Here is a 20925-nt window from a genome sequence, read left to right as displayed (position 1 = left end):
CTCAACTCTGAGCCCTAACTGGACCATTATTGCACAATGTAAATATTATAATTTATAAAAGTGTGTATAGTGTATAGTATATAGAGTATAGTGTATAGTGTGAATTACTTTTTTTTATTTTTATTCTTCTTATTTATATGTGTGTGTATATATGGTTGCAGGTACAAAATACATTTCACTGTGCATTGTACTGTGTATAACTGTGCATGTGACAAATAAACACTATCTTAATCTTAATCTTAATATTAACAAAGAAAAGGAAAAAATTAGTCCAAGATTGTGCAAAAGAGTAGTGCAAATGGCATTAATTCAATTTCAATGTTATTTTATTTATAAAGTGCCAAATCACGACAAACAGTCACTTCAAGGCACTTTATATTGTAAGGTAAAGACCCTACAACATTAAAAAATAATATGTACACTATAAGTCTAAGAAACAACAGCAAGAAGGAAGTTAAATGTGGATTATTCAACATTAGGTCTCTCTCTCTTCCAAGTCCCTGTTAGTAAATGATTTAATAATTGATGAGCACATCGATTTAGTCCGCCTTATCGAATCTGTCATGGTCAGTTTAGTAATCAGCCAAAGACCCAGAGTTTTTATCTGCATACATTTTCATTGCTATGCAGATGGTACTCAGCTTTATCTATCCATGAAGACAGATGATGCACGTGGATTAGTTAAACTGCAGGAATGTCTTAAAGACATAAAGGCCTGGATGACCTCTAATTTCCTGCTTCTAAATTCAGATAAAACTGAAGTTCTTGTATTTGGCCCTAAAAATCTTAGAAACATGGTGTCAAACCAGATACTTACCCTGGATGGCATTGCATTTGCTTCCAGCAACATTGTGAGAAATCTTGGAGTCATTTTTTATGTCCTTCAATGCACATATTAAGACAGAGTAACCTTGTAAAAAGTATAATAATGATAATAATATAGTGAGAAGAGCATTCTGCCTGCAGCATCAAACTATATATAATTTAGGCTTCAATTTGAGATTTGAATTTTTACTTGTGTCATGTTCTTCTTTAGTGTGCACATGATTTTCTATATTATTATGGTTTCCCATGCAATGCTCTTCCTTATAATTATTATTATTCCTTGCTATTATCTCATTGACTCTGTCATCATAAATATTACCATCTATTTTTAAATTATCTATAGGCTCTCAATGTATTTGTGATCTGAGTCCCTGGCACAGGGGAAATTAAACTGATCACTCCGAGGAATCACACCATTTAGATCATAAAATAGCTGAAGTATCCTAGCAGCTTCTATCCCTGGTACAACTTCTGCACAGCTGTGAATTTTGTTAATGTGTGTGACCCCGTGATTTTCAACAACCAATCATCTTTTTGCCCGACTGGTGCGTTTGATTTCTGCTTCTATTTGTGTCTCACTGCATTTTGCTCCGACTCCCCAACGGCCACGAAACCACAGGCTTGTCTGCTGGCACACAGGGTAAACAAATCAAACACCCGCTTCGTGACACGAGCTGGTGCGCTTGCTCTTTGCAGGAAGCGGTGTTTATTTTTTTTTTTCCCCCCATCCACATTTTAGCAGGTAGGCTATTACTGCGAAATAAACACGATGTTTTAATGCATAACATATTTCTCCCACACTCAGTGTCATTAAACGATTTATGCTAGAGTGAGATGTAAATCAGAAACCGCTTTATTATCTCCCCTTCTCAAAATGATAGCTTCACAGTCCAGAAGAAAACAGTGATTGGCCCAGAAGATCTGCCAGTTACAAATACAGCAGCTGATGGTGAGTGGAAATATTTCGTGATCTAGTAAATACCTAATTCCGTGTTCGTGTGTAGCGCCTGACTGTTATAACTTGTAAGCAGGCAGTGGTCATCGCAGCTATGGGAAAACACCGTCTGAATTTAATACTTTATATTTTTCCTCCTGTGTCCCCCACCAGGCAACCGTTGCCAAGAGACCATCCCTGCAGGGTCCAGTGCCCCCTCCTCGCAAGAAGACAGCCCCCAAGCCAGAGCTGACCGAGGAGCAGAAGCAGGAGATCAGGGAGGCCTTTGAGCTGTTTGACACCGATGGCTCTGGATATATCGATGTGAAGGAGCTTAAGGTAAAATAAAAACGCGGTCAGGTGAGCCGTCATCTGTGAGTCACGGTGAAGCCAGCCGCCGCCTAAATTTTCTTGCGCTTCCACCCTAAGTTTTATGGTAGCGCTGATTATTGTTCAGCGGACCAAAAAACAACCTGTAATTATTTTTATATATGTCATCGTTATGTAAAACACTATGACATTTTCAAGACAAAGTTAGGCTGCGTGTCTGTGTGAAATAGTGAGAAATAGGGGAAAGTGTATTAGCGTCTGTGTTGGGGTGGGGTCTCGTCTTATTTTGAGGAAATTAAGAGAACTAAAGCTCCTGTAGTAGTCTTCTTCTTTTTTTTTCCAGTCAAGATGTGTTCATTTATTCGTCTTCTGAATTCTGCTGGTAATGCGCTTCATTCATGATTCACTTCTATTAGATCAAATTTTCAATGTGACCTGCACTTTGTTCATGCTTATTTTCACTTGATATGTATCTGATATCCCTGCAAAAAAAACAACAAAAAAAAAAAACAGAATTTATTGGACTGTAAGTACCGTAGTTTAGTTTTTAGTTTAGTTTTAGTTCACTAAACGTAGTACAAAGAGTAAGGGAATTTGTGTTTGGTGGATTATTTCTTTGCTGTAACAATGCTTCTTGTGCAATAAATCTTATACTGTGGGAAAGCCTGTTAATTTCTCCTTAAATGGTGGCACATTTGTAAGGAACAAGCATTTGTAGGTTGAGCAGCGGAGTTTAAAACTTGCCAAATCTTCTTTATTCTGCTACTGGCTCTTGTTTGGTGTCATTTATTGGATTGGATGATTGAAGTCTGAAGAAACAAGAAATAATGGCAATTTAACAATTTATTCACATAGTGGTCTCTATAGCATGTGTATGGCTCATTATCAAGGTCCTTTTGTGTTTCATATCATCAGTAATTATGTCAAAACTGTAACTAATATAGTAACTGTACAGACAATACGTTGATTCCTCTACAGGAATTTTATTGTGACATGGGGTATAAAGAGCATTTGTTACCTCTGCGTGGTGATAAAACAGCAATGATGACATTTTTAGTGTTTCTGAGAAGCAGAACTGGCCTCAGGTGTCATCCTCTCTACTTTGGAGTAGGGAAGCATGTAAAACATATGTCAGGGTGTATGTGTGTGATTGTTGGCACCGCCTGCTGTACATACATCCCAGATAATGGTGCTGATGGACATGCTATTGAAGAAAGAATTAGAGATGTTACAAGAATGGTTAACCAGCTTAGTTCCCACACATTCATCCAGAAGATGAATCTGATAAAAATTGCATGTGACCTTTCGAGGATGATTTTTTTAAAATAAATTTTTGACATGATGGTGCCATATTCTGCTAACCTTGTTGAATTTGAGCACAAATGTCCTTTATTTTCTCAGGAATCTTGCAGTGATTTGAGCTGAAACTCTGCACACATGTAAAATGGGTGAGCCATTAGAGGAATGCGTTGAGAATTTCATGTCAGTTTTCACAGATGATTTTTAATTAATTTTTGATTTAGCATTCTCGTATTCCATTGACCGTTTTCACTTTCAGCAGAATTCACCTTTAATTTCTCAAGAATTTTGCAGCTTTAGAAAACATTGAATACATGTAGAGTGAGTGTCCCAGAAAATGAATCTGCTGAAAATTTCATGTCACTTTTCAAGGAGTTTTTTTTTTTTTTTTAAATACATTTTTCATATAATGGCATCATATTCCATTAACCTTGTTGAATTTGAGCAGAACTGTCCTTTATTTTCTCAGGAATCTTGCAGTGGATTGAAATGAAACTCTGCACCTTTGGTAGAGTTGGTGTCCCAGAAGATGAATCCATTGAGAATTTCATGTCAACTATTAAGGATTATTTTTCTTTTGAATTTGATATTACACATTTAATTGACTTTATTCTGTAGGATCAGTACTGTCATCTATATTCAAAGTAATTTTATAGTCCAATAAATTCTGCTTGATTTCTTTTTTTTATTATTCTTGCAGGGACATTAGACACATATCAAGTGAAAATGAGCATGAACAAAGTGCAGGTCACATTGAAGATTTGAATTAATTTCTAATAGAAGTAACTCATGAATGAAGAAGTGCATTAACAGCAAAATTCAGAAGAAGAATAAAAAAACACATCTTGATTTAACAAAAAAATTGGCTACTACTGGAGCTTAATTTCTCTTAATTTCCTCAAAATAAGAGTTTTCTCCGTTGTAATGCTCTGCCAGGCCTTTACTTTATCTGTCTTCATGTTACATTTTACCTTCAAATAGTCAGAAAAAAAGTACACCTTCTGTCAATTCTAATATTCTACATGTGAGTACCTAATACATTATTATTTAAATACATCAGTTGAATAAAAGCACATGACATATTACAGCATGTCATTGTTTATTTAACAAAAACTAAGCCAAAGCAGAAGCAGCGTGTGAAGTGCACTCCATAATTCTGTAGCTTTTAATGGCTTTCTCTTGAAATCTTGGTTGGAAGTTATGAAGGAGGTTGGAAAGGCTCCTATGATCATCGCTGCTGTTGCTGCGATATTTGTGTTCAGCACCTGAAATTAAAGCTGAGAGCACTTCGAGGTATGTGGCTATTATTGTAGCAAAACTATTTGTGTATCTCAATAAGCATGTGTGTATTTTGATCTCTGTGGAGATTTGTGTACATATCGAAATCTGTGTGTGTGTGTGTGTACTGAGACCTGTGTCTGCGTATTCTGAACTCTGTGTAATCAGATTAGTAAATGTGTAAATAAATCTGCAAGTATGCGTAGATATTAATGGTTGAAAAGTCTTAAAGTTTTGCTTGAGTCACTGAAAATAGATATAAGTCATCAGTTAAAAGTCACCCAGCTGTTCGGTCGGCTGTTTTTCTTTACATATAGCATTTGCTACACTTCTACCACGGCAGAGATTTGTCTGGAAGTCAAGGGTGTTAACCCTGAGCTCAGGCTCACACGCTCAGTATGTACCACCTGGTAGTGGTAGCTGTGCTGATGCAAGGTGGGCTCATTTACTTCATGCTTGCTCTAAGTACGTGTTTAGCTCGTATTGGAGCTGTGTGAAAAATAACACGTTATCTGTAACTGGGAACAGCTATAATTACTCAGTTTCCTTCAGCTGGCAGAGAGCAGCGAGCTAAAAACTCACTGTGTAAGAGTCAGTGGAGGATTTGATCTCTAACTAGAAGGCAGAGTGATGTGCCTGAAACTGACGCCGTGTTTTATCACACTAAGGCAGTTATGAAATGTGACTAAGCAAAATGACTGTGTCTCCTAAGTCCAGTCACAGTGAATAAGGAGGGATGTCTGTCTACAAGTGTAAGTATGCATCGATTATCAGTAAAGTTTCAAAATAATAAACTTTATGAGTACTTGAACCATTTCCAGAGCGAATGCCAACCCCCTCAGCCCAAGCAGCTACCACTATGCAAACATCAATGTCATCAGAAATTTAAAAAAAAAAAAAAGGTGTTTTATTAGTATAAATTTGATTAAAACACACACAAAAAATGTAGAATTGGATCAGAGCATCGTTTACAGTTGCAACAATGAGTAGAACTGAATGAAGTAAAGATCTGAGCCTTGTTTTTGTATTTATTGGCTTAATCTTTAATTATCTGTTCCAAATCTCTTCCGGGTCTGCCTCGGGGAAAATAAAGATTTGCAAACCCACCACATCTGTCATGCAGATATTCCAGCTGCACTCTGATCTCCTCCCAACTCCTGCGACTGTGACTCCAGAAGGATGTGAAGAGCTCAGCATGATCAGGTCAGATACAGCACAGTCTCATGGTAACCTTAAATTTTTGCTCATTATCTCTAAATCCTGATACAATTTTCCATAACATAACAGACTGTTCCTTTATGTCATGTAAAGCACAGCAGGCCGTATGCAAAAAGCACTCAGAACTGTTAATGTACAGGTTTAAATGATTTAAAAGAATGTCAAAATCTTGTATTCATTCATTCATAAGTGTCCTGCTGTGCCAGGCCAAAATGTATGACGTGAAAGTGGAATTTAAAGGACATTTCTGAGTATATTCCAAGCATTGTACTGCTTTATGTGACCTTAACACTTATTCCTTTTTCTACAGGAACTGCAGATCCCAGAAATTCAGTCTGGTGGCGTACATGCTGACCACAGCCCTGAGATCCATATTTCTCAGCACAGTCCTTATCTTAATAGGTTAAACTCAGAAGTCAAAATCAAACCCTGTGCTACAGGTAGCAATGACACTGCCTGAGTTGAGCTAACTGCAAGTTGTTTAATGATCAAACAGTTTGATAGTTTAAAAGCATGTCGAGGCCCCGGGGAGAAGACTGCTTTAAAGATCAGCTCCTTGGGGGGGAACTGCAGCAGGTTCTCCAGATGCTTGTCAGAATCTGCCAAACAGAAAGTGCAAACATGTGAGACAGAGCCTCTATACTCAGACACTTAACACTTTGTCAAAGCAGTAAATGTCTGAATTTTTTGAATTTCTTTACAATAAAATGGACTGCTGCTGTTTCTGGTGTGGTGATATGACGCAGACATTACTAAACAGCAGTAAACAGATACAAACACAGTGGGTTGTAAAGATATCAAATTTGATTGTTTTATTAAACCCATCATTTACAATAACAAAGCTCACATTTTAATTTCATATTCAGAGCCATCCCCCTGTTGTAACTATAATATTGTTAAAATACTCAAGGGTTAAAGTACTCAAAGTTTACTTTTTTGCACACTTTGCTGATAATACATGCATACTTATGCTTAAGTAGGATTTGAATGCCAGACTCTTACTTGTAATGGCGTGTTATCTTAGTGTATTATTAATAATTTTACATAATAAATTCTCCTCTCACTACTGACAGAGGTAACGGACTATTGCAGACAGACATCCCTTCTTATTCACTGTGACTGGCCTTAGCAAACAGAGGCACAAACACTGCTATCAGTCGACTAATGTGATGCTTGAAGACCGAGTAATACGCCACCTGGTGGTACGTACTGAGCGTGTGAAAAAGCCTGAGTATGTGAGCCTGAGCTCAGGGTTAATGAACCCTCGACTTCCAGACAAATCTCCCTGATCTGCCGCAGTTGAAGTGTAGTTTTAAAACAAAACAAAAGAAAAAAACAGCCACCTGAAAAAGTTGGCTGGTTTCGTAACTGATGACTTGCACTCTTTTCCTACTACCTCGGGGGTTGTGGCTCAGGCCTCTCCGGCACAGGGGGGCAATGGCAGGTGCTGGGCAATTCTCGGGTACCCTGTTCTCAGCTTGCACCAGGTTGGCCAGCTGCTCATTGTCTCTGTTTCTCTGGGAATCTTTTGTTTTGCTACAATAATAACCCCATATTTGAGCCCATATTTGTCATATAACTGTGACTTGAATATGTTTTGCTACACAGCAACGAATACAAAGATTGTGTCCAAAAATGTGTGTATTGAGAGAAGACAATTAGCTGTGTATGCTTTGACTGCCTGCATTTCTCACTCTCTGCTAGGTTGCTATGAGAGCTCTGGGATTTGAACCAAAGAAAGAGGAGATCAAGAAGATGACTGGTGAGGTTGATAAGGATGGCACAGGAAAGATCTCCTTTGCAGACTTCCTCACTGTCATGACACAGAAAATGGTAGATATTTGTTGCATTGCTTTTACTTCTACATTACTGCAGAATTTTATTTTCAGGAGCAAAGCACTGTCTCTCTTTTCTCTCATTTTAGGCTGAAAAGGACTCTAAAGAGGAGATCCTAAAAGCCTTCCGCCTGTTTGATGATGACGAGACCGGCAAGATATCGTTCAAGAATCTAAAGAGGGTAGCCAAAGAGCTTGGAGAGAACCTGACAGACGAAGAGCTGCAGGTGAGGCAGCACATCATGTAATGCTAATAAAATATCAAAAGCGGATTACTGCAACTAGCAGGTGGGTTGTGTTTACAAAGCCAAAGGCCATGAAGGCAATTTAGAGTAATGTCAACACAGCATTTGCTCGTAAATGCTATCAAGCTATCTTGATTTGCTTGCCCCCTCGCTCCATTCTTTTCATTTCCTCTTATATTGTGCTTTTCTGCAGGAAATGATAGATGAAGCAGACCGGGATGGAGATGGAGAAGTGAACCAGCAGGAGTTTCTGCGTATTATGAAGAAAACCTGCCTGTACTGAAGCAAGTGAATGGCATTGGGGTTGGTGATGCAGGGGACTTTGCTGCTCATCGATTTGTTCCAAAAGGAAAAGAAAAAACTTATTATTGTATTGTGCCAAACTTTTTTTTTTTCTGTAAAAATTAGTCAATTAAAAGATTTAACCCTCATATCCAATCATATACAAACTGTTAAAGAGCTGAAAAGTTTATTAAAATGCCAAATGATCCTTCTTTGAGTTACATAATAACGGCCTGCCAAAACTGTTAGAGAATACCTTCTTACCTGTTGGAATGCTGCATTAATTTAATGAAGAATATATACTGATATATAAAGGTGTTTGATTGTGCCTGCATCAATAGAGTGACACGTACATTCCAGTGCTTTGTGTGCTAATTTGTGCATTATGTTAGGAGCATCTGTTTTCTCTGTTATATAGGTGACTCCCATCAGTCTCCCATGTTTTTTCTCTTTTATGCTCTTTTGTTCTGCCAAATTTTATTATGCAGCACAGCTGTTGGTTAACACGCTCTCATCTCCGTGCTGCCTGTGGATTTGTGCCTGTGCCTCTTAAAGGGGTGATTCTCACAATCAGGGAAGCTGCCTCTTAGCACACCATCCTCTTATATTCCAATCCATAGACTGTATAGAAAAAAAAGCCTTGTGAAGTCCTTGCTTTGAAGCCTTTGCTTGAGCATTCTGGCCATTTTCAGCTTGTTTTGTTTTGTTTTTAAACCAGACGTGAGGAGCGAGAGTTGGGTGTGCCTGTGAAAGCAATGGCCTTGCTTGCTCATATAGTAGCAACTAGTCAACCAAATGGTACAACCACCCTAATGCATACACTGCTTTGTTGTTTATTTTATGCTATATTGGAACATAATTAACAAAAAAAAAAAAAAAGCAAAAAAGCCTCAGGCTGTATTACCTAGGATTTGAAACATGTGGCAGACCATAATTTAACGAGAAAAGTGTTTACTAAGGTTGTAAGTCAACTGAAAGCTTTTGTAAAGACATTCACAATTACAAGTTTCCCCCAGTGGCCTTTAGAGGGACTGCAGGTTTAAGTCACTTTCCACTGGCTTCCCTTTCCAGGTGCAGAAGTTATGTCCATTTTTTATTTACAGTTTATGGTCACACTGTCTTAAAGCTGATTGATGATATATTTTTTTTGTCATGCTTTTGTGTGCATTTTATCTTCTGTATTTCTGAATGTTTTACATAATATATTGTGAACTGATGAGTACATAAACAGCATATAAAACATCAAGTTAAAAAATTAAATCCAGTGAAGCAGTTTATCCTTGTGTCCTATTTTTCCATCTGTAGTGTGACTGTGTAAAACCGTGTTTAATAGAAAGATATTGGTCATGATATTTAAGAAGCACTGGCAAAAGCTTTCAAAACTCCTCAAAAGAGTCCTCATCATTCATTTTGGCTGTTGACTTTGTTCATGTGGGCAGCCTGTCGTATCCTCTGCTGTAGTTCCCGAGAGCGGTATCCGTAGACCAGAGGGATGAGTGACACCCCCAGGTTGTAGGTGATGCTGGTTGCTATATCAAGAGCATCATTGTGCAGGTAGCTGGGGATTAGGTAGCTGTTCGTGAGCACAGGAATTGAAAAAAGGATGGTTTGAACAGCCTGGAGGGTCAGCGTGACATAAGCTCTGTTGGTGGAGAACGGACCTGCATGCATGTCCCAGCAGAGCAAGCAGAAACATCCCAGGATGATCAGGTAGCAGAGAGGCAACACCAGAGCAGTGGTCACAGTGTAGTAAAGCACCAGTGCCGACAGGCAGGGTGTCGAGACAGACGCTCGACAGCGCTGAAGGGAAAACCTAGTCTGGATTGTAGTGAGGCTGATACACAAACCCACACTGCTGAGCACGACTGATAATGTCCATATGGCTGCAACAGTTGCTCGCTTCCTTTTCGTACATATAAAGAACTCATAGTGCAGGGGCCACTTGATGGCTATGACACGATCCACAGCCAGAACAGTGCTGAGGAAGAGGTCCACCTGTGCAAAGAGTATAAAGTAGATGCAATGCTCAGGTTTGTCTGTTATTTGTCACTTAAAGGTTTTCACAGGAGGTCGCTCATTGTTATATTGTGTCTATGCGGGCATTTCCAAAATACCCTCCAGTTAAAATGAGTCATTTCTACTGTAACTTCCTGTGTTCCCCGTTGGTTTTCTCCTTCCTCTTTTTTTAAGTAATTTTCATTTGTTATAAACAATAGCTTAAAGGTTAGGCTAGGTTCACCTCATTTCAAGTCTGTCTGAAAACATTTTTATTAACACAGTTTTTTGTTGTTGCAAATTGTCTCCTTCAGTCTGTAGTGACTGTGCAGACATTTCTCTCTAGTTCAGTTTCAGTGTAAGAGTTAGCAGCTGGTGGAACATGTCACATTGCAATATGGGAAGCCTCTTTTGGATTAATGATTAGAAATTTTTACAGCTTTTTTTATTTTCTCCCACAAGCATAAACTTATCCCTCAACTTACTCTATGAGATCGTAGGCACCCAAGTACACTCATCAGCCACTTCATTAGTTATACCTTGCTAGTACCAGGTGAGTTATCCTGCTGGAAGCAACAAATCAGCAGTTTCTGAAAGTCCCTTAAATCGGCTTTCTTCCTCATTCTGATGTTAAGACTGAATCTCAGCAGGTCATCTTGACCATGCCTAAATGCACTGTGTGTCTGCGAGTGAGTGGCTGATTTAGATATTAGCATTAACAAGAAGCTGAACAGGTATAGCTAATGCAGTGACCAGTGAGTGTAGACGTGGACCAATTGAGCTTTCATGCAGTCACCCCCAAAGGGCCTCTTGTTGCGTCAGGAAAAACTCTGGGATGCCACTTGATTTTCACATTGAGTTTGACTTAAGTTATTTTTCCTGTAGATGTGAAAAATGTGAGCTATCATTTAAACCCAAATAATACCCATCCATATCCAAAATAGCATGTTGCCACATGGTCTCCAAATAAAATACATAAGTGATCATGTCTACTGTAAATGACAGTGGAAAACTGTGTATAAATCACTGCACCAACTAGTCACCACCAAATAATAAATTATACAAATATAATAAATAATTTACAAACCAATGAGAAGGCCTGGTTAACAGCATTGAAGATCAGACACTGGGTCAAAGATAAACTCTCCCTTGATCCTAAGAGAACTGCTTTGATCATCCAGATAAGTTGCTGAAAAGGCAATGATGTTGACCATTTAGCTCAGATGTCTTGAAGACCATTATCTAAGAAGGATTTGGGCCTAAAAGTGCAGACTTACCTGGAGATTATAGCAGAAGAGAAGGTGTACGAGCAGCAGGAAGCGAGTGTGTTTGAGGAGGGATGGAGAGCGTGGGATGACCAAGAGTAAAGGGACACTGAGTATTGTGTTCAAGCTGCAGCTCACACACATGATGATCATCTTAATCAGGTGGTAAATGGTAGAGTTAATCTCTGCCTGGTCCTCAAGTGCTGTCGCATTGCAGGCGACATCCATGATGATTAGCTGCCATAAAATACATTTGCTTAGTTTTGGGCAAAGAATCCAATGAGAAGTCTCCAGAATGTGTGTTGAGTTTCGCCACTTCTACAATGGAAAAAAATGTACTCACCTTTTGATGTGGTTCAGACTGATTTAATATAACAGCTTCATTCTGATGCCAGCATTACAGACTATCCATTCGCTCTGCCTCATCAGACCTCGGGCCTCTCACCTCATTTCTTTTGCCAGTGACGTGTCAACAGTTATTCAACTGTTTGTTATCAGGGCTGCATTTGCTTATTGCGAAACTCGGGGGGGGGTTAATAAAGCATCTGTACAGAACTGTATTCTACCTGTCAATATTTGCTTGACAGCAAAGGCAAAGTCACAGAAAACAATGCCAGGCTCTTTGACCCCCCCTCCACACACACACATTACCGTACTTTTATCAGATATTTAAAAGGATAACCTTTTACCAGCATGGAGAAACAAGAGCACCCCTGAGCGGGTGCCAACACTCAGCTGTTTTGGATTCATAATGAGGGGGGGGGGGGGGGGGGGGGGGGGGGAATTGTCAAAAGTACTGTTACAGTAAAGTTTGTGAAGAAGTGTGAGAGGCTTGATGGGTCTACCTCGAACAGTATGCATCTATGGTATGAATTTGAACATCCTAGGTGAGCTCAATCTACAGTTATCGCAGTCACAAGATTGTCAGAAAACTTGACCTCTGACCTTTAGCTTGAGGTCAAGGTTGCCGAGTTTGGAACTTGCCCTAGATATTTAGTACATGCATCTATGGTGTGAATTAGGTCACACTGTTCTTGAGTTATGGCCAATATTAAAGTTTCTGTGGAACAGACGCTGACGCCAAGGCTCTGACAATAGCTTGACTTTTTTCTTTCAAAGAGCCAAGCCAAAAATAATAGAAATGTTTTAATTAAAAAGTGGTGTTGGAACTGAAACAATGACAGTCTTGAAAGAAACAGAAACCTCAAGACATGAATGTGCTACATAACCCAAGGTATCTGGAAACCACTGGGACCAAACCTCTGCGGCAAGGAAGGGAACCAGTTAAAGCTGCATTCACATACAAAGAAAAGCACATCAACATGCAGCATCTTGTTACTTTGTGGTCTGGGTTTTGTCCTGATTTTCATAGGTCATAAACCTGAAAAGAATTTAGAATGACAATTGAGGAGAAGTGCTGGGATTCATGAACAACCATTGCTTTTATTATTAAGACATAGTTAAATGGACTAGCTCCACTTCCACTTTCTACATACATTAAATTAAGTTTTGACCGAGGTTTTTGCACCAGAGCCTCTTCCAGAGGAGACCTTGAGATCCCCCGTAGAAAAACAACCTTTGGACAAACGGTTCTGTCAGTCAGAGGGGGTCATTTCTGGAATAATGTACCGACTAACATCAGAGAATGCTCCACTTACAGTACTTTTAAAAAGTACCTTAAGCAGTTTAGTAAAAGTTCCCAGACATGTTCGCACTTTCACTGATTTTCATTTTCACTTGTATATTGTTTGAATGTTTGTCAACGTGTTGTCTTTTTACTGTTATTGTATACTCATGATGTCTCCTGTTGTTTGTCCTTCTGCCTAGGGACTACAGATGCAAATTAGCAAATATGCTATAATCTGGCTCATTTACAATCCGTACAAAGTATTGATTGTTTTATTAATGTGCATTGTCCCAAATAAATAAAATTGAAATTGAAATTAAACAGTAGGCTTTTAAAGACCACTGGGTTAATGCAAATGCTGGAACTAGGTTTATTTTTCAAAACCAGACCAAAAAAAAATGTCTAAAAAATAATCCAACATATACCATCTGTCTATACTGTTAAATACTCCTTGAAAGAAATCCTGACTCTAGTCACAATTTATGCATTAAAAAGTTAAACTTTATTTGAAGACTTAATGGTGTGAAAAATCACATCAGCAAATCATAAAAAACTATGGCTCATATCAGACACGCACCTTGGTGCTGTCCCTTAAGAGGTATGAAATTCTGTTTGCCACCATCTCATCTACACAAACAAAATCAGAAACATTTCATTTCTTTTCATTCAGTTTTTCCAGTTGCAGAAACTCCAATGATAAACAGACAAACACAGAAAAGAAGCTGCTCTGTAAAGACTAGCTGACAGAGATTTCACAAGCTGCCTGTGTAAGTACAGATGCTGGCTCAGCATTGACTCAGTTTAGTCTTGGAGGCAAAGTCTGCGCTAAGTTTGCGCATCACTTCTGCGTGACTTTGTCCTGCCAGCTCCTGACGCACACTTGCATAATTTTCCTTGACAAAGTTGGCAAAAGGTGTGGGAGCACGTGGCTTAGAAGGAGTCAACAAGACAAACTGACCTGTGCAGCGCGCACACACAAACCTCTGCGTGTCCAGTGACTTGGAATGACGGCCGATCCTGTGAAGAATCACAGTTTAAATACATTTTAAAAAAGGATATTAATCAGCCCAAAACAGCTCAAACACTGCACATACTCCTGTTTATGATTTACTGTGTAAGAAGTTTTATTTTTTCTGGAATAAAGTGGACATACGTATTCTGGCAGCGGGTGCACTGGTACTGGAATTTGTACTTGATGTCGTAACTGTGGCAGCGTGTGACCATCGGCAGCTCAGGATGTGCCAGTGTTGCTTTGCGAGCATAGAGCTTCCAGAAGTTTCCATGCCCGTCCCTTACACCATTAATCAGCCATGTTGCAGCATGACACATTTCGTGTATCAGTGTGTCCCTGAGACGATCTAGCAGGGAAGAACAAGGACAATCTTATCACACAAGATGAGGTGCTACATATTTCTATTCAGGAACTTTATTTTAGGGACCTATGGTTTGTGCTCCCCTGGACCCCACAAACACTGCTTAAAACCATGGTGAACATTACCAGCAGAGTCACAGACTTTCTCTGACAGCTCTATGCGGGCGTAGCGGTTCCCTCCACCCTTTTCCTGCCCTGTGACGCAGTAGCCAGCTGTTTTACGCATCTTCTTGTTCCAGCTCACTGACATATTCACAGGGAGCTGGAAAAAGATGCCAGAAACAAATGAAAATAAAAACTCAGTTTCTGTTAACCAAGACATTAAACAATGAAAAGCATTTAAAGCCCAGAATGACCCAAATGTTTTGTTCTTTATGCTGGCTGTTTCAGCATATTCAATTTTTAATAATAATAATAAATGAATTAAAAAAAAAAATCATACTGCAGCTTTAATTTTGCATCAATCTTGAAAGAACAGTATGGAACACAAAGAGCACAAAAACTCATATTTTCATCCTTGAAACTCACTGGACAACACTTTATGATTTAGCACAACAGCTGTCCTAAACATTCAGCCAAAACATCTCGAGCTCAGCAGGGTGATTATATGAAATATCCTTGACTGGTTTAAGTCAAACGAGATAACGCATGATATATTAAAGGTGGTGCTTCTGCTACTGCTAGGTTATTTATAACTGCTAATGAACTTCAGGCAGCAAATGAAAGCAGAAGCTAAGTATGAAAATTTTATTTGACTTTAAAAAAAAAAAGAAAGAAATCATTATAGTAAATTACTCTTCGTCACCTTACTGCCAAACACAGTGGTGTTGTACAGCTGGTACAGTTTACTTGTGAGCTCCTCTTTGTTCCGCTTAAAACTGTCTGCATAGCTGGAGCTAGGATTTGTGAGCGACTGCAGGAAGCAGCCTGGGGTCTTACACAGCACTGTCCTAGAGTGAAAATGAACAGAGCAAAATGAAGATAAATGACTGTATAGAAAAGAAAATGGCTCAGTGTCAAGTATACAAATAAAATATCCATCATTCATGTCTCTGCAAACGACGCACCTACTGGTAGGACCCGGTCTAGGCTCTGTCTGACTGACTCTGGGCTTCGAGACCAAAGATTTTCCCGGAGTCTTCACATCAAATGGCTTAAAGCCTGGTGTTTGGGATACAGGAGGAACTGACACCATCCCAGCAGGCTCCTTACTGCTCTCTAAATTTAATTTAAAAAACAAGACGAGACATATGAGCCTCACAAACAGGATAAAAACAAAAGTAAGAGATTGTTAGAATAAAGCAGCCAAAATTATTCAATTACTGTACCTTTGTTGTTCTTGGGTAGGAATGAGGTCCCTATGAAATTGTTTTTCTTTTTCAGTCTCTCCAGCAGGGATGTGAACTCCTCCTCAGAACTGCTTGAGTCATTCAGCTTAGAAGGCGCTGAAAAAGTGCGCTTGGGTGAGATCACTAATGGTTTAGCTTTGTCTGAAGGAAGACGCAAAAAAGAAGGAACAGGAAGCGAGGGGCGCGATGGTGAACTCTCCTCTTTATCGCACAATGGAGGATTATTCTCTGTCTTTGGAAGTGACTTGGGCTTTGTGTGATGGGTTCTCCAAGTGCTCCTCACCACAATATCATCATCATCATCATTGTCGTCACTAACAAAGACCGGTGAATTAAACAGAGACAGTGGTCTCCTTATTGGATGCTGGGCTGCTGGAGTATTGGTCTTCTTAGGAACTAGAAAAAAAAAAGAAAAAAAAAAACACAGAAAGAGACACAAAAATCAACTGACTTAAAAAAAAACAAAAAACAAAAAAACAAAACACAGGAAAATTAGAAAATAGCAAGCGGCCTGGTAGACTGAGTCTTGTATACAACCAGAAAATAATTTGCAAGGTAAAGAAAACCCGCTTTTTTGACTATAAGTCAATACAAACAACTGGCTCTGGCACTCATGGCTGTCAGCTAAGGTTGTGCCGACTGAGAATATCATGGATCGAGTAGTGAAACAAGTAAAACTTGCTAACCAAGGTGACTTTTTAGCTTGTTTCTCCATTAACATCACTGCTACTATAGAAGAAGCTTCCTTATTCACAAGGGGTCATTACAGCAGGTAGCTCCACATGTCTGATGCCCTTCCTGAAGCAACCCCTGATTTGATCCTCCCTTTTGCTCTTTTGCTTGGTATGCGACTGTATAAACCACTAATTTCATCATGTTATAATGAGATGTATTAAATATAATGTCCCCTACCACATTTTCATGCTGGCATTCCCACTAATAACTCAGACAAATGCGCCTGAGCATACATTTAAGTTCATCATCATTGTCGTAATCATCATAATCTCAAAACAAGAGAAAACAGAAGGACTGCGTTTTTGTCTGTTGGTCCGATTTCAAATTAGAGCTCAATGTATCTGAGCATTTACAGAGAGGTTCTTTTATCTCCTCTTCCCAACATTTTTCCTATACTTGTCAGTGAATGACTCCTCTGTGTGCGGGGAGGGCATGATGAAGAACAGATACTAGACGAGCCAGTTTATAAATATAGAAAACAGACTTAGTACAGCTATAGGCCTTAAAAAAAAGTCAATAGCCAGGTAAGAGTTACAGTTTAATACCATTTTTAAAATAGCTGCTAATAGCTGTTAAGCTAATCTACACTACACAAACACAAGTACTGGGGCACCTACACATTACACCTACAGGAGCTGCTCGGCCTGTTCCTGGCACACAATTTTTGTGCTGATGTTAATGCCAGAGGAGGTTTGGAACTCTGCAGTTATTGAGTCAGTCGTGTTGAAGACTTTTACACACTATGCACCTCCGGACTTGACAACCCCACTCTGTAACTTTACATGCTCTGTCACTTTGTGAATGAGTAGCTGTGGATCCTAAACTCTTCCATTTACCAATGATACCATTTGCAGTCGATCATGGAATTTCTAGGAGGGAAGAAATTTCATAAACTAACCTGTTCTAACTGTAGCATCTTATTACAGCAGCACACATGAATGGAGTGATCTCTTTAGAGCTAACCATTCCTTCACAAATGTTTTGCTAGGTGCTTGATTTTTTTATATACCTCTGGCGACTGGACTACAAACACTTGGCTTCAAGGATTAAGAGGTCCAAATAATGTACATCCACTTTTACTCACTAATTACACTGGACTAAAACATTCATTGTTGCATGTGAGGTCTTCCCGCTAGTATATATGCACGTTCTCTCTTGTTACGCTAGAAGTGGGGAATAACCACCCTCTGTGTGTGTGTGTATGTGTAACAGAACAGCAGTACAATTACCTTTAAAAGATGATTTTGTCTCAACAAAGTCATCATCTGATGAGTAGTGATCCACTATAAAGTTATGGAGGCTGTGAAATAAATACAGGAAAAAAAATACATTTTATGAAACATTTACTGCTGACAGAGGCAATAAAAGGAAAGCAAAAAGCTATCAAAGACTCACCTATCTTCACTGCCGCTTTCAGATGTTTTCTTGGGTTTGGTATTGGGAGTTTTCACCTGCTGAAGAACTTCAATGTGGAAAGAGTATATAATTTCCTTAAAATCTCCTTATGGTGGGATATAATAAGTCTAACAGCAGGAAAAGCTTAGCACTTACATGTCTCAAAAGCGGCATCGTCATCATCTGAGCTCACCACAACAATGGTTGAACTGGAAAGAATTGAAGTGGTTTAAAATGGTCTACATTATACTGTTATATGGTCATTAGTGGCAGTATAAATCAGAAAAAAAAGCTTCATGAAAACATTTTCATACCTGCCTTTAATTGCAGGACTGCAGAACTTGTGTGAAGCAGCTTTAGCTCGGGGAGTGGATCTTTCCATAAGAACTGAGGAATTAATCGGTAAAATGGGAAAAAGAGAGGGAATAAGTCATACATGAAGTCACTTCTTTTAGGAATGTAAGTTCACAAAAAAACAAAAAAAACAAAGAACACTTACACTGGTCAAATTCATCATCACTGGACTCACTCAGTGCTGAGTTTCTCCACTCACTGGCTGATCCATGACCACTTGTACCAGCATGACGACTCTTACCAACTTTACTCATTAACTACAAACAGTGGCAACAACAATGTTTATTTTATTTTAAAACTTTGGGTCATTTCATCTCAAATCATCAATTTTTTTGAACATTTTCTGCACATACACCACTGATTTTCCTTAAATTTTTATAGTTCAAAATTTGGATATGTATATTGATTGTTGTGAAATTTTTGCTTGATATAGCAAATGTTTGTTTTGTTATTGTTTAAAGGTCCATCCACCCACTTTCAACAATGAGACGACCCCCTGTGAGCAAGCACTGGGCGACAGTGAGAAGGAAACTAACAGGAACAAAGCTCCGGCAGAACCAGGCTCAGGGAGCCTCAACCTGCTGCCTCGGGTTGAGGGTGAGGAAAAATAGTTACTAGTTTTTAAGAGATTTGTGTTCAAACGTTGCCTCAGATTTCAAATTGTGAAAATTTGCTATAAGTGGGTTTACTGATAAGAAGAAGAAACAGCCTTTATTGTCCCAAAAAGGGGGAAATTCAGGTGTAACAGCAGCAGCAGATATAAAAGTTCACATTGTTAAAAGCAATATTAAAAAAAACAAGATTAACAATAATAGTAATAATATACTGTATACAAATATAACAGAAAATACTGTGCAGTGAGTAATTTTTTCAAAAACAAAAACAAAAGTAGCAAAGTATTTGATACCAGTCAAAGGTTTTGAAACACTGAGTGTGTCCAGACTTGACTGGTATTGTATGAAGCTAAAATTTCACCGCAATCATTATATATGTCCGAACCTCGGATCCTAACATTTTAAGGCAAACTGGATATACTCGAGGAGGAGAACCAGGATGATTTGGGATGCACTGCCCCTTTGTTTCCAACTCTGTACTTATGAACTGTTGTCTGTTCCAGCATCCCAAAGCCTAATATCTGTGGCAGAGCCAGTTTACCAGTAAAATCCGTGATAATTTGTAGGTTAATGGAGTATGTAGCAAACCTTCTTTTCCGCTGCCTCCAGTCCTCCCTCATCCATCCACCCCATCTTTTTAGCCACGATGTGAAACGACTTGGACGTAGCATCATTCATACTTTCCTCCATCTCTGCAATGGCACACACCAGCACGAGCCATTTAAAGTCTGCTCCAGAGCGAATATCAACCTTATGGTTTTTAAGATCATAAACAGCCACTAAAATGACACAGCACAGCTAAATGATAGTTAATACGAAACACTGCTCATTTAATTTTTTCTTGTTGGCACAAAAGATAGCTTTGTGCTCGAGGCGTTACAGCCTTTAAACCTTAGCGTTACCGTTAGCAGCATGTTCTCTAACATTAATCAACTCACACTAGCGAGAGTTAGCGCATTCATTCCCCCAATAGTATACGCTGAAAGAACCCTCAATTATCGGGAACAAATCACTACAGTATATTTTAATTCATTACCTAATGCGCTTTTGTTGTTAGAGGAGAAGCGTAGCGGGGAAAATAGGGAAGGAACAACCAAGTTAAATTCAAATCGTGTGCGACATTACGCCGGAAGTTGTCACCGAGCGCAGTGGACCAATCGGTGCGGATTTGAAGTGACCGTCCTGTCCACGCCCACAACCAAACCAGTAATGGCTGCATGCGCGATAACTATGTAGAAATCCTCAGGAAGATATTGTATTAAGCTATAAATGTTCAACTTAATGCAGTTCTATTTTACCTCGAAAACATAATGAATTAAACGTATTACTGTTTATCAGTTATATCGGTAGAAACAGAGCGTAAGCGTAATACAAGTCACCCCAACTACTACTACTGTAAGACACTGGCTGGCTAAACTTCGAAACTGGCCTTTTAAAATGATTTATGTGCAGGTCTGATGTAGCATTAACTACATCACTTGACATAATTGTTGTAATGTACCAGCCTAATTAGCGATCATGCTGTCATTTGGTATTTGTTCAATAAAATTTTATATATTCAAGAATTATGACCATCTTACCATTTTTTTTTAAATACCCATTGTTCATGAAGCCAGTTTGAATTCGTAATGTATGCATTCTAGAAACACACCGCCAGATAAAGGCAGAAAGTTGGTCAACTATGAACATTCAAACATCACACACAGTTGTGTAGATTACACCAGTATGGCCATGCATTTTTGCACAGTACGCAAAGGTTAGATATCTTTACTCAAACTGCAAATAAAAGCTGTGATAACCTTCATTAGTATGTACAATGTAAACAGCCAGGAAAAGATTTGATTATTTACCACTTCGTTCATTAAATCAAAGATTAAAATGTTTGCCAGCTTGAAAAGAACATATCCTCAGAACTGGTACAAACTAAAAATTAAGTGCAAATAATTTTTACCCTTAACTACTGTAACTGAGAT

At 38.9% G+C, this 20925-nt stretch overlaps 3 protein-coding genes across 4 annotated transcripts; 1 reads left to right on the top strand and 2 right to left on the bottom strand.

Annotated features, from left to right (window-relative positions):
* Positions 1-1435: 1435 nt before the first annotated feature.
* cetn2 (centrin, EF-hand protein, 2) lies at positions 1436-9523 on the top strand. The gene is made up of 6 exons (XM_030739078.1): positions 1436-1567; positions 1707-1774; positions 1934-2098; positions 7589-7717; positions 7809-7946; positions 8158-9523. The coding sequence occupies exons 2-6, from the start codon at positions 1772-1774 to the stop codon at positions 8245-8247; spliced, it is 525 nt and encodes a 174-aa protein (XP_030594938.1). The 5' UTR covers positions 1436-1567; positions 1707-1771; the 3' UTR covers positions 8248-9523.
* Positions 9181-12030, bottom strand: LOC115786715 (olfactory receptor 4D5-like). The gene is made up of 4 exons (XM_030739077.1): positions 11850-12030; positions 11519-11743; positions 11329-11430; positions 9181-10241 (listed from the first exon to the last, which is right to left on the bottom strand). Exons 2-4 carry the CDS (start codon positions 11732-11734, stop codon positions 9648-9650), a joined length of 912 nt encoding a protein of 303 aa, XP_030594937.1. The 5' UTR covers positions 11735-11743; positions 11850-12030; the 3' UTR covers positions 9181-9647.
* Positions 12031-13553: 1523 nt separating this feature from the next.
* On the bottom strand, positions 13554-20091 carry gcna (germ cell nuclear acidic peptidase). 2 transcript variants are annotated; one of them, XM_030739538.1, is made up of 13 exons: positions 19891-20033; positions 19541-19644; positions 18484-18595; positions 18299-18371; positions 18141-18193; positions 17985-18051; positions 17819-17889; positions 15834-16250; positions 15573-15723; positions 15311-15455; positions 14632-14767; positions 14287-14491; positions 13554-14150 (listed from the first exon to the last, which is right to left on the bottom strand). In XM_030739538.1, the coding sequence occupies exons 2-13, from the start codon at positions 19640-19642 to the stop codon at positions 13919-13921; spliced, it is 1764 nt and encodes a 587-aa protein (XP_030595398.1). In that variant the 5' UTR covers positions 19643-19644; positions 19891-20033; the 3' UTR covers positions 13554-13918. The 2 variants fall into 2 exon arrangements, with proteins under 2 accessions (XP_030595398.1, XP_030595397.1); XM_030739537.1 differs by having other exon boundaries at positions 13555-14150; positions 19989-20091.
* Positions 20092-20925: the final 834 nt, after the last annotated feature.

Source organism: Archocentrus centrarchus, chromosome 10 (genome assembly GCF_007364275.1).
Source record: "Archocentrus centrarchus isolate MPI-CPG fArcCen1 chromosome 10, fArcCen1, whole genome shotgun sequence".
NCBI lineage: Eukaryota > Metazoa > Chordata > Actinopteri > Cichliformes > Cichlidae > Archocentrus > Archocentrus centrarchus.
Note: the sequence above shows the minus strand (reverse complement) of the source record. Positions and strands in the feature narration are given on the sequence as shown.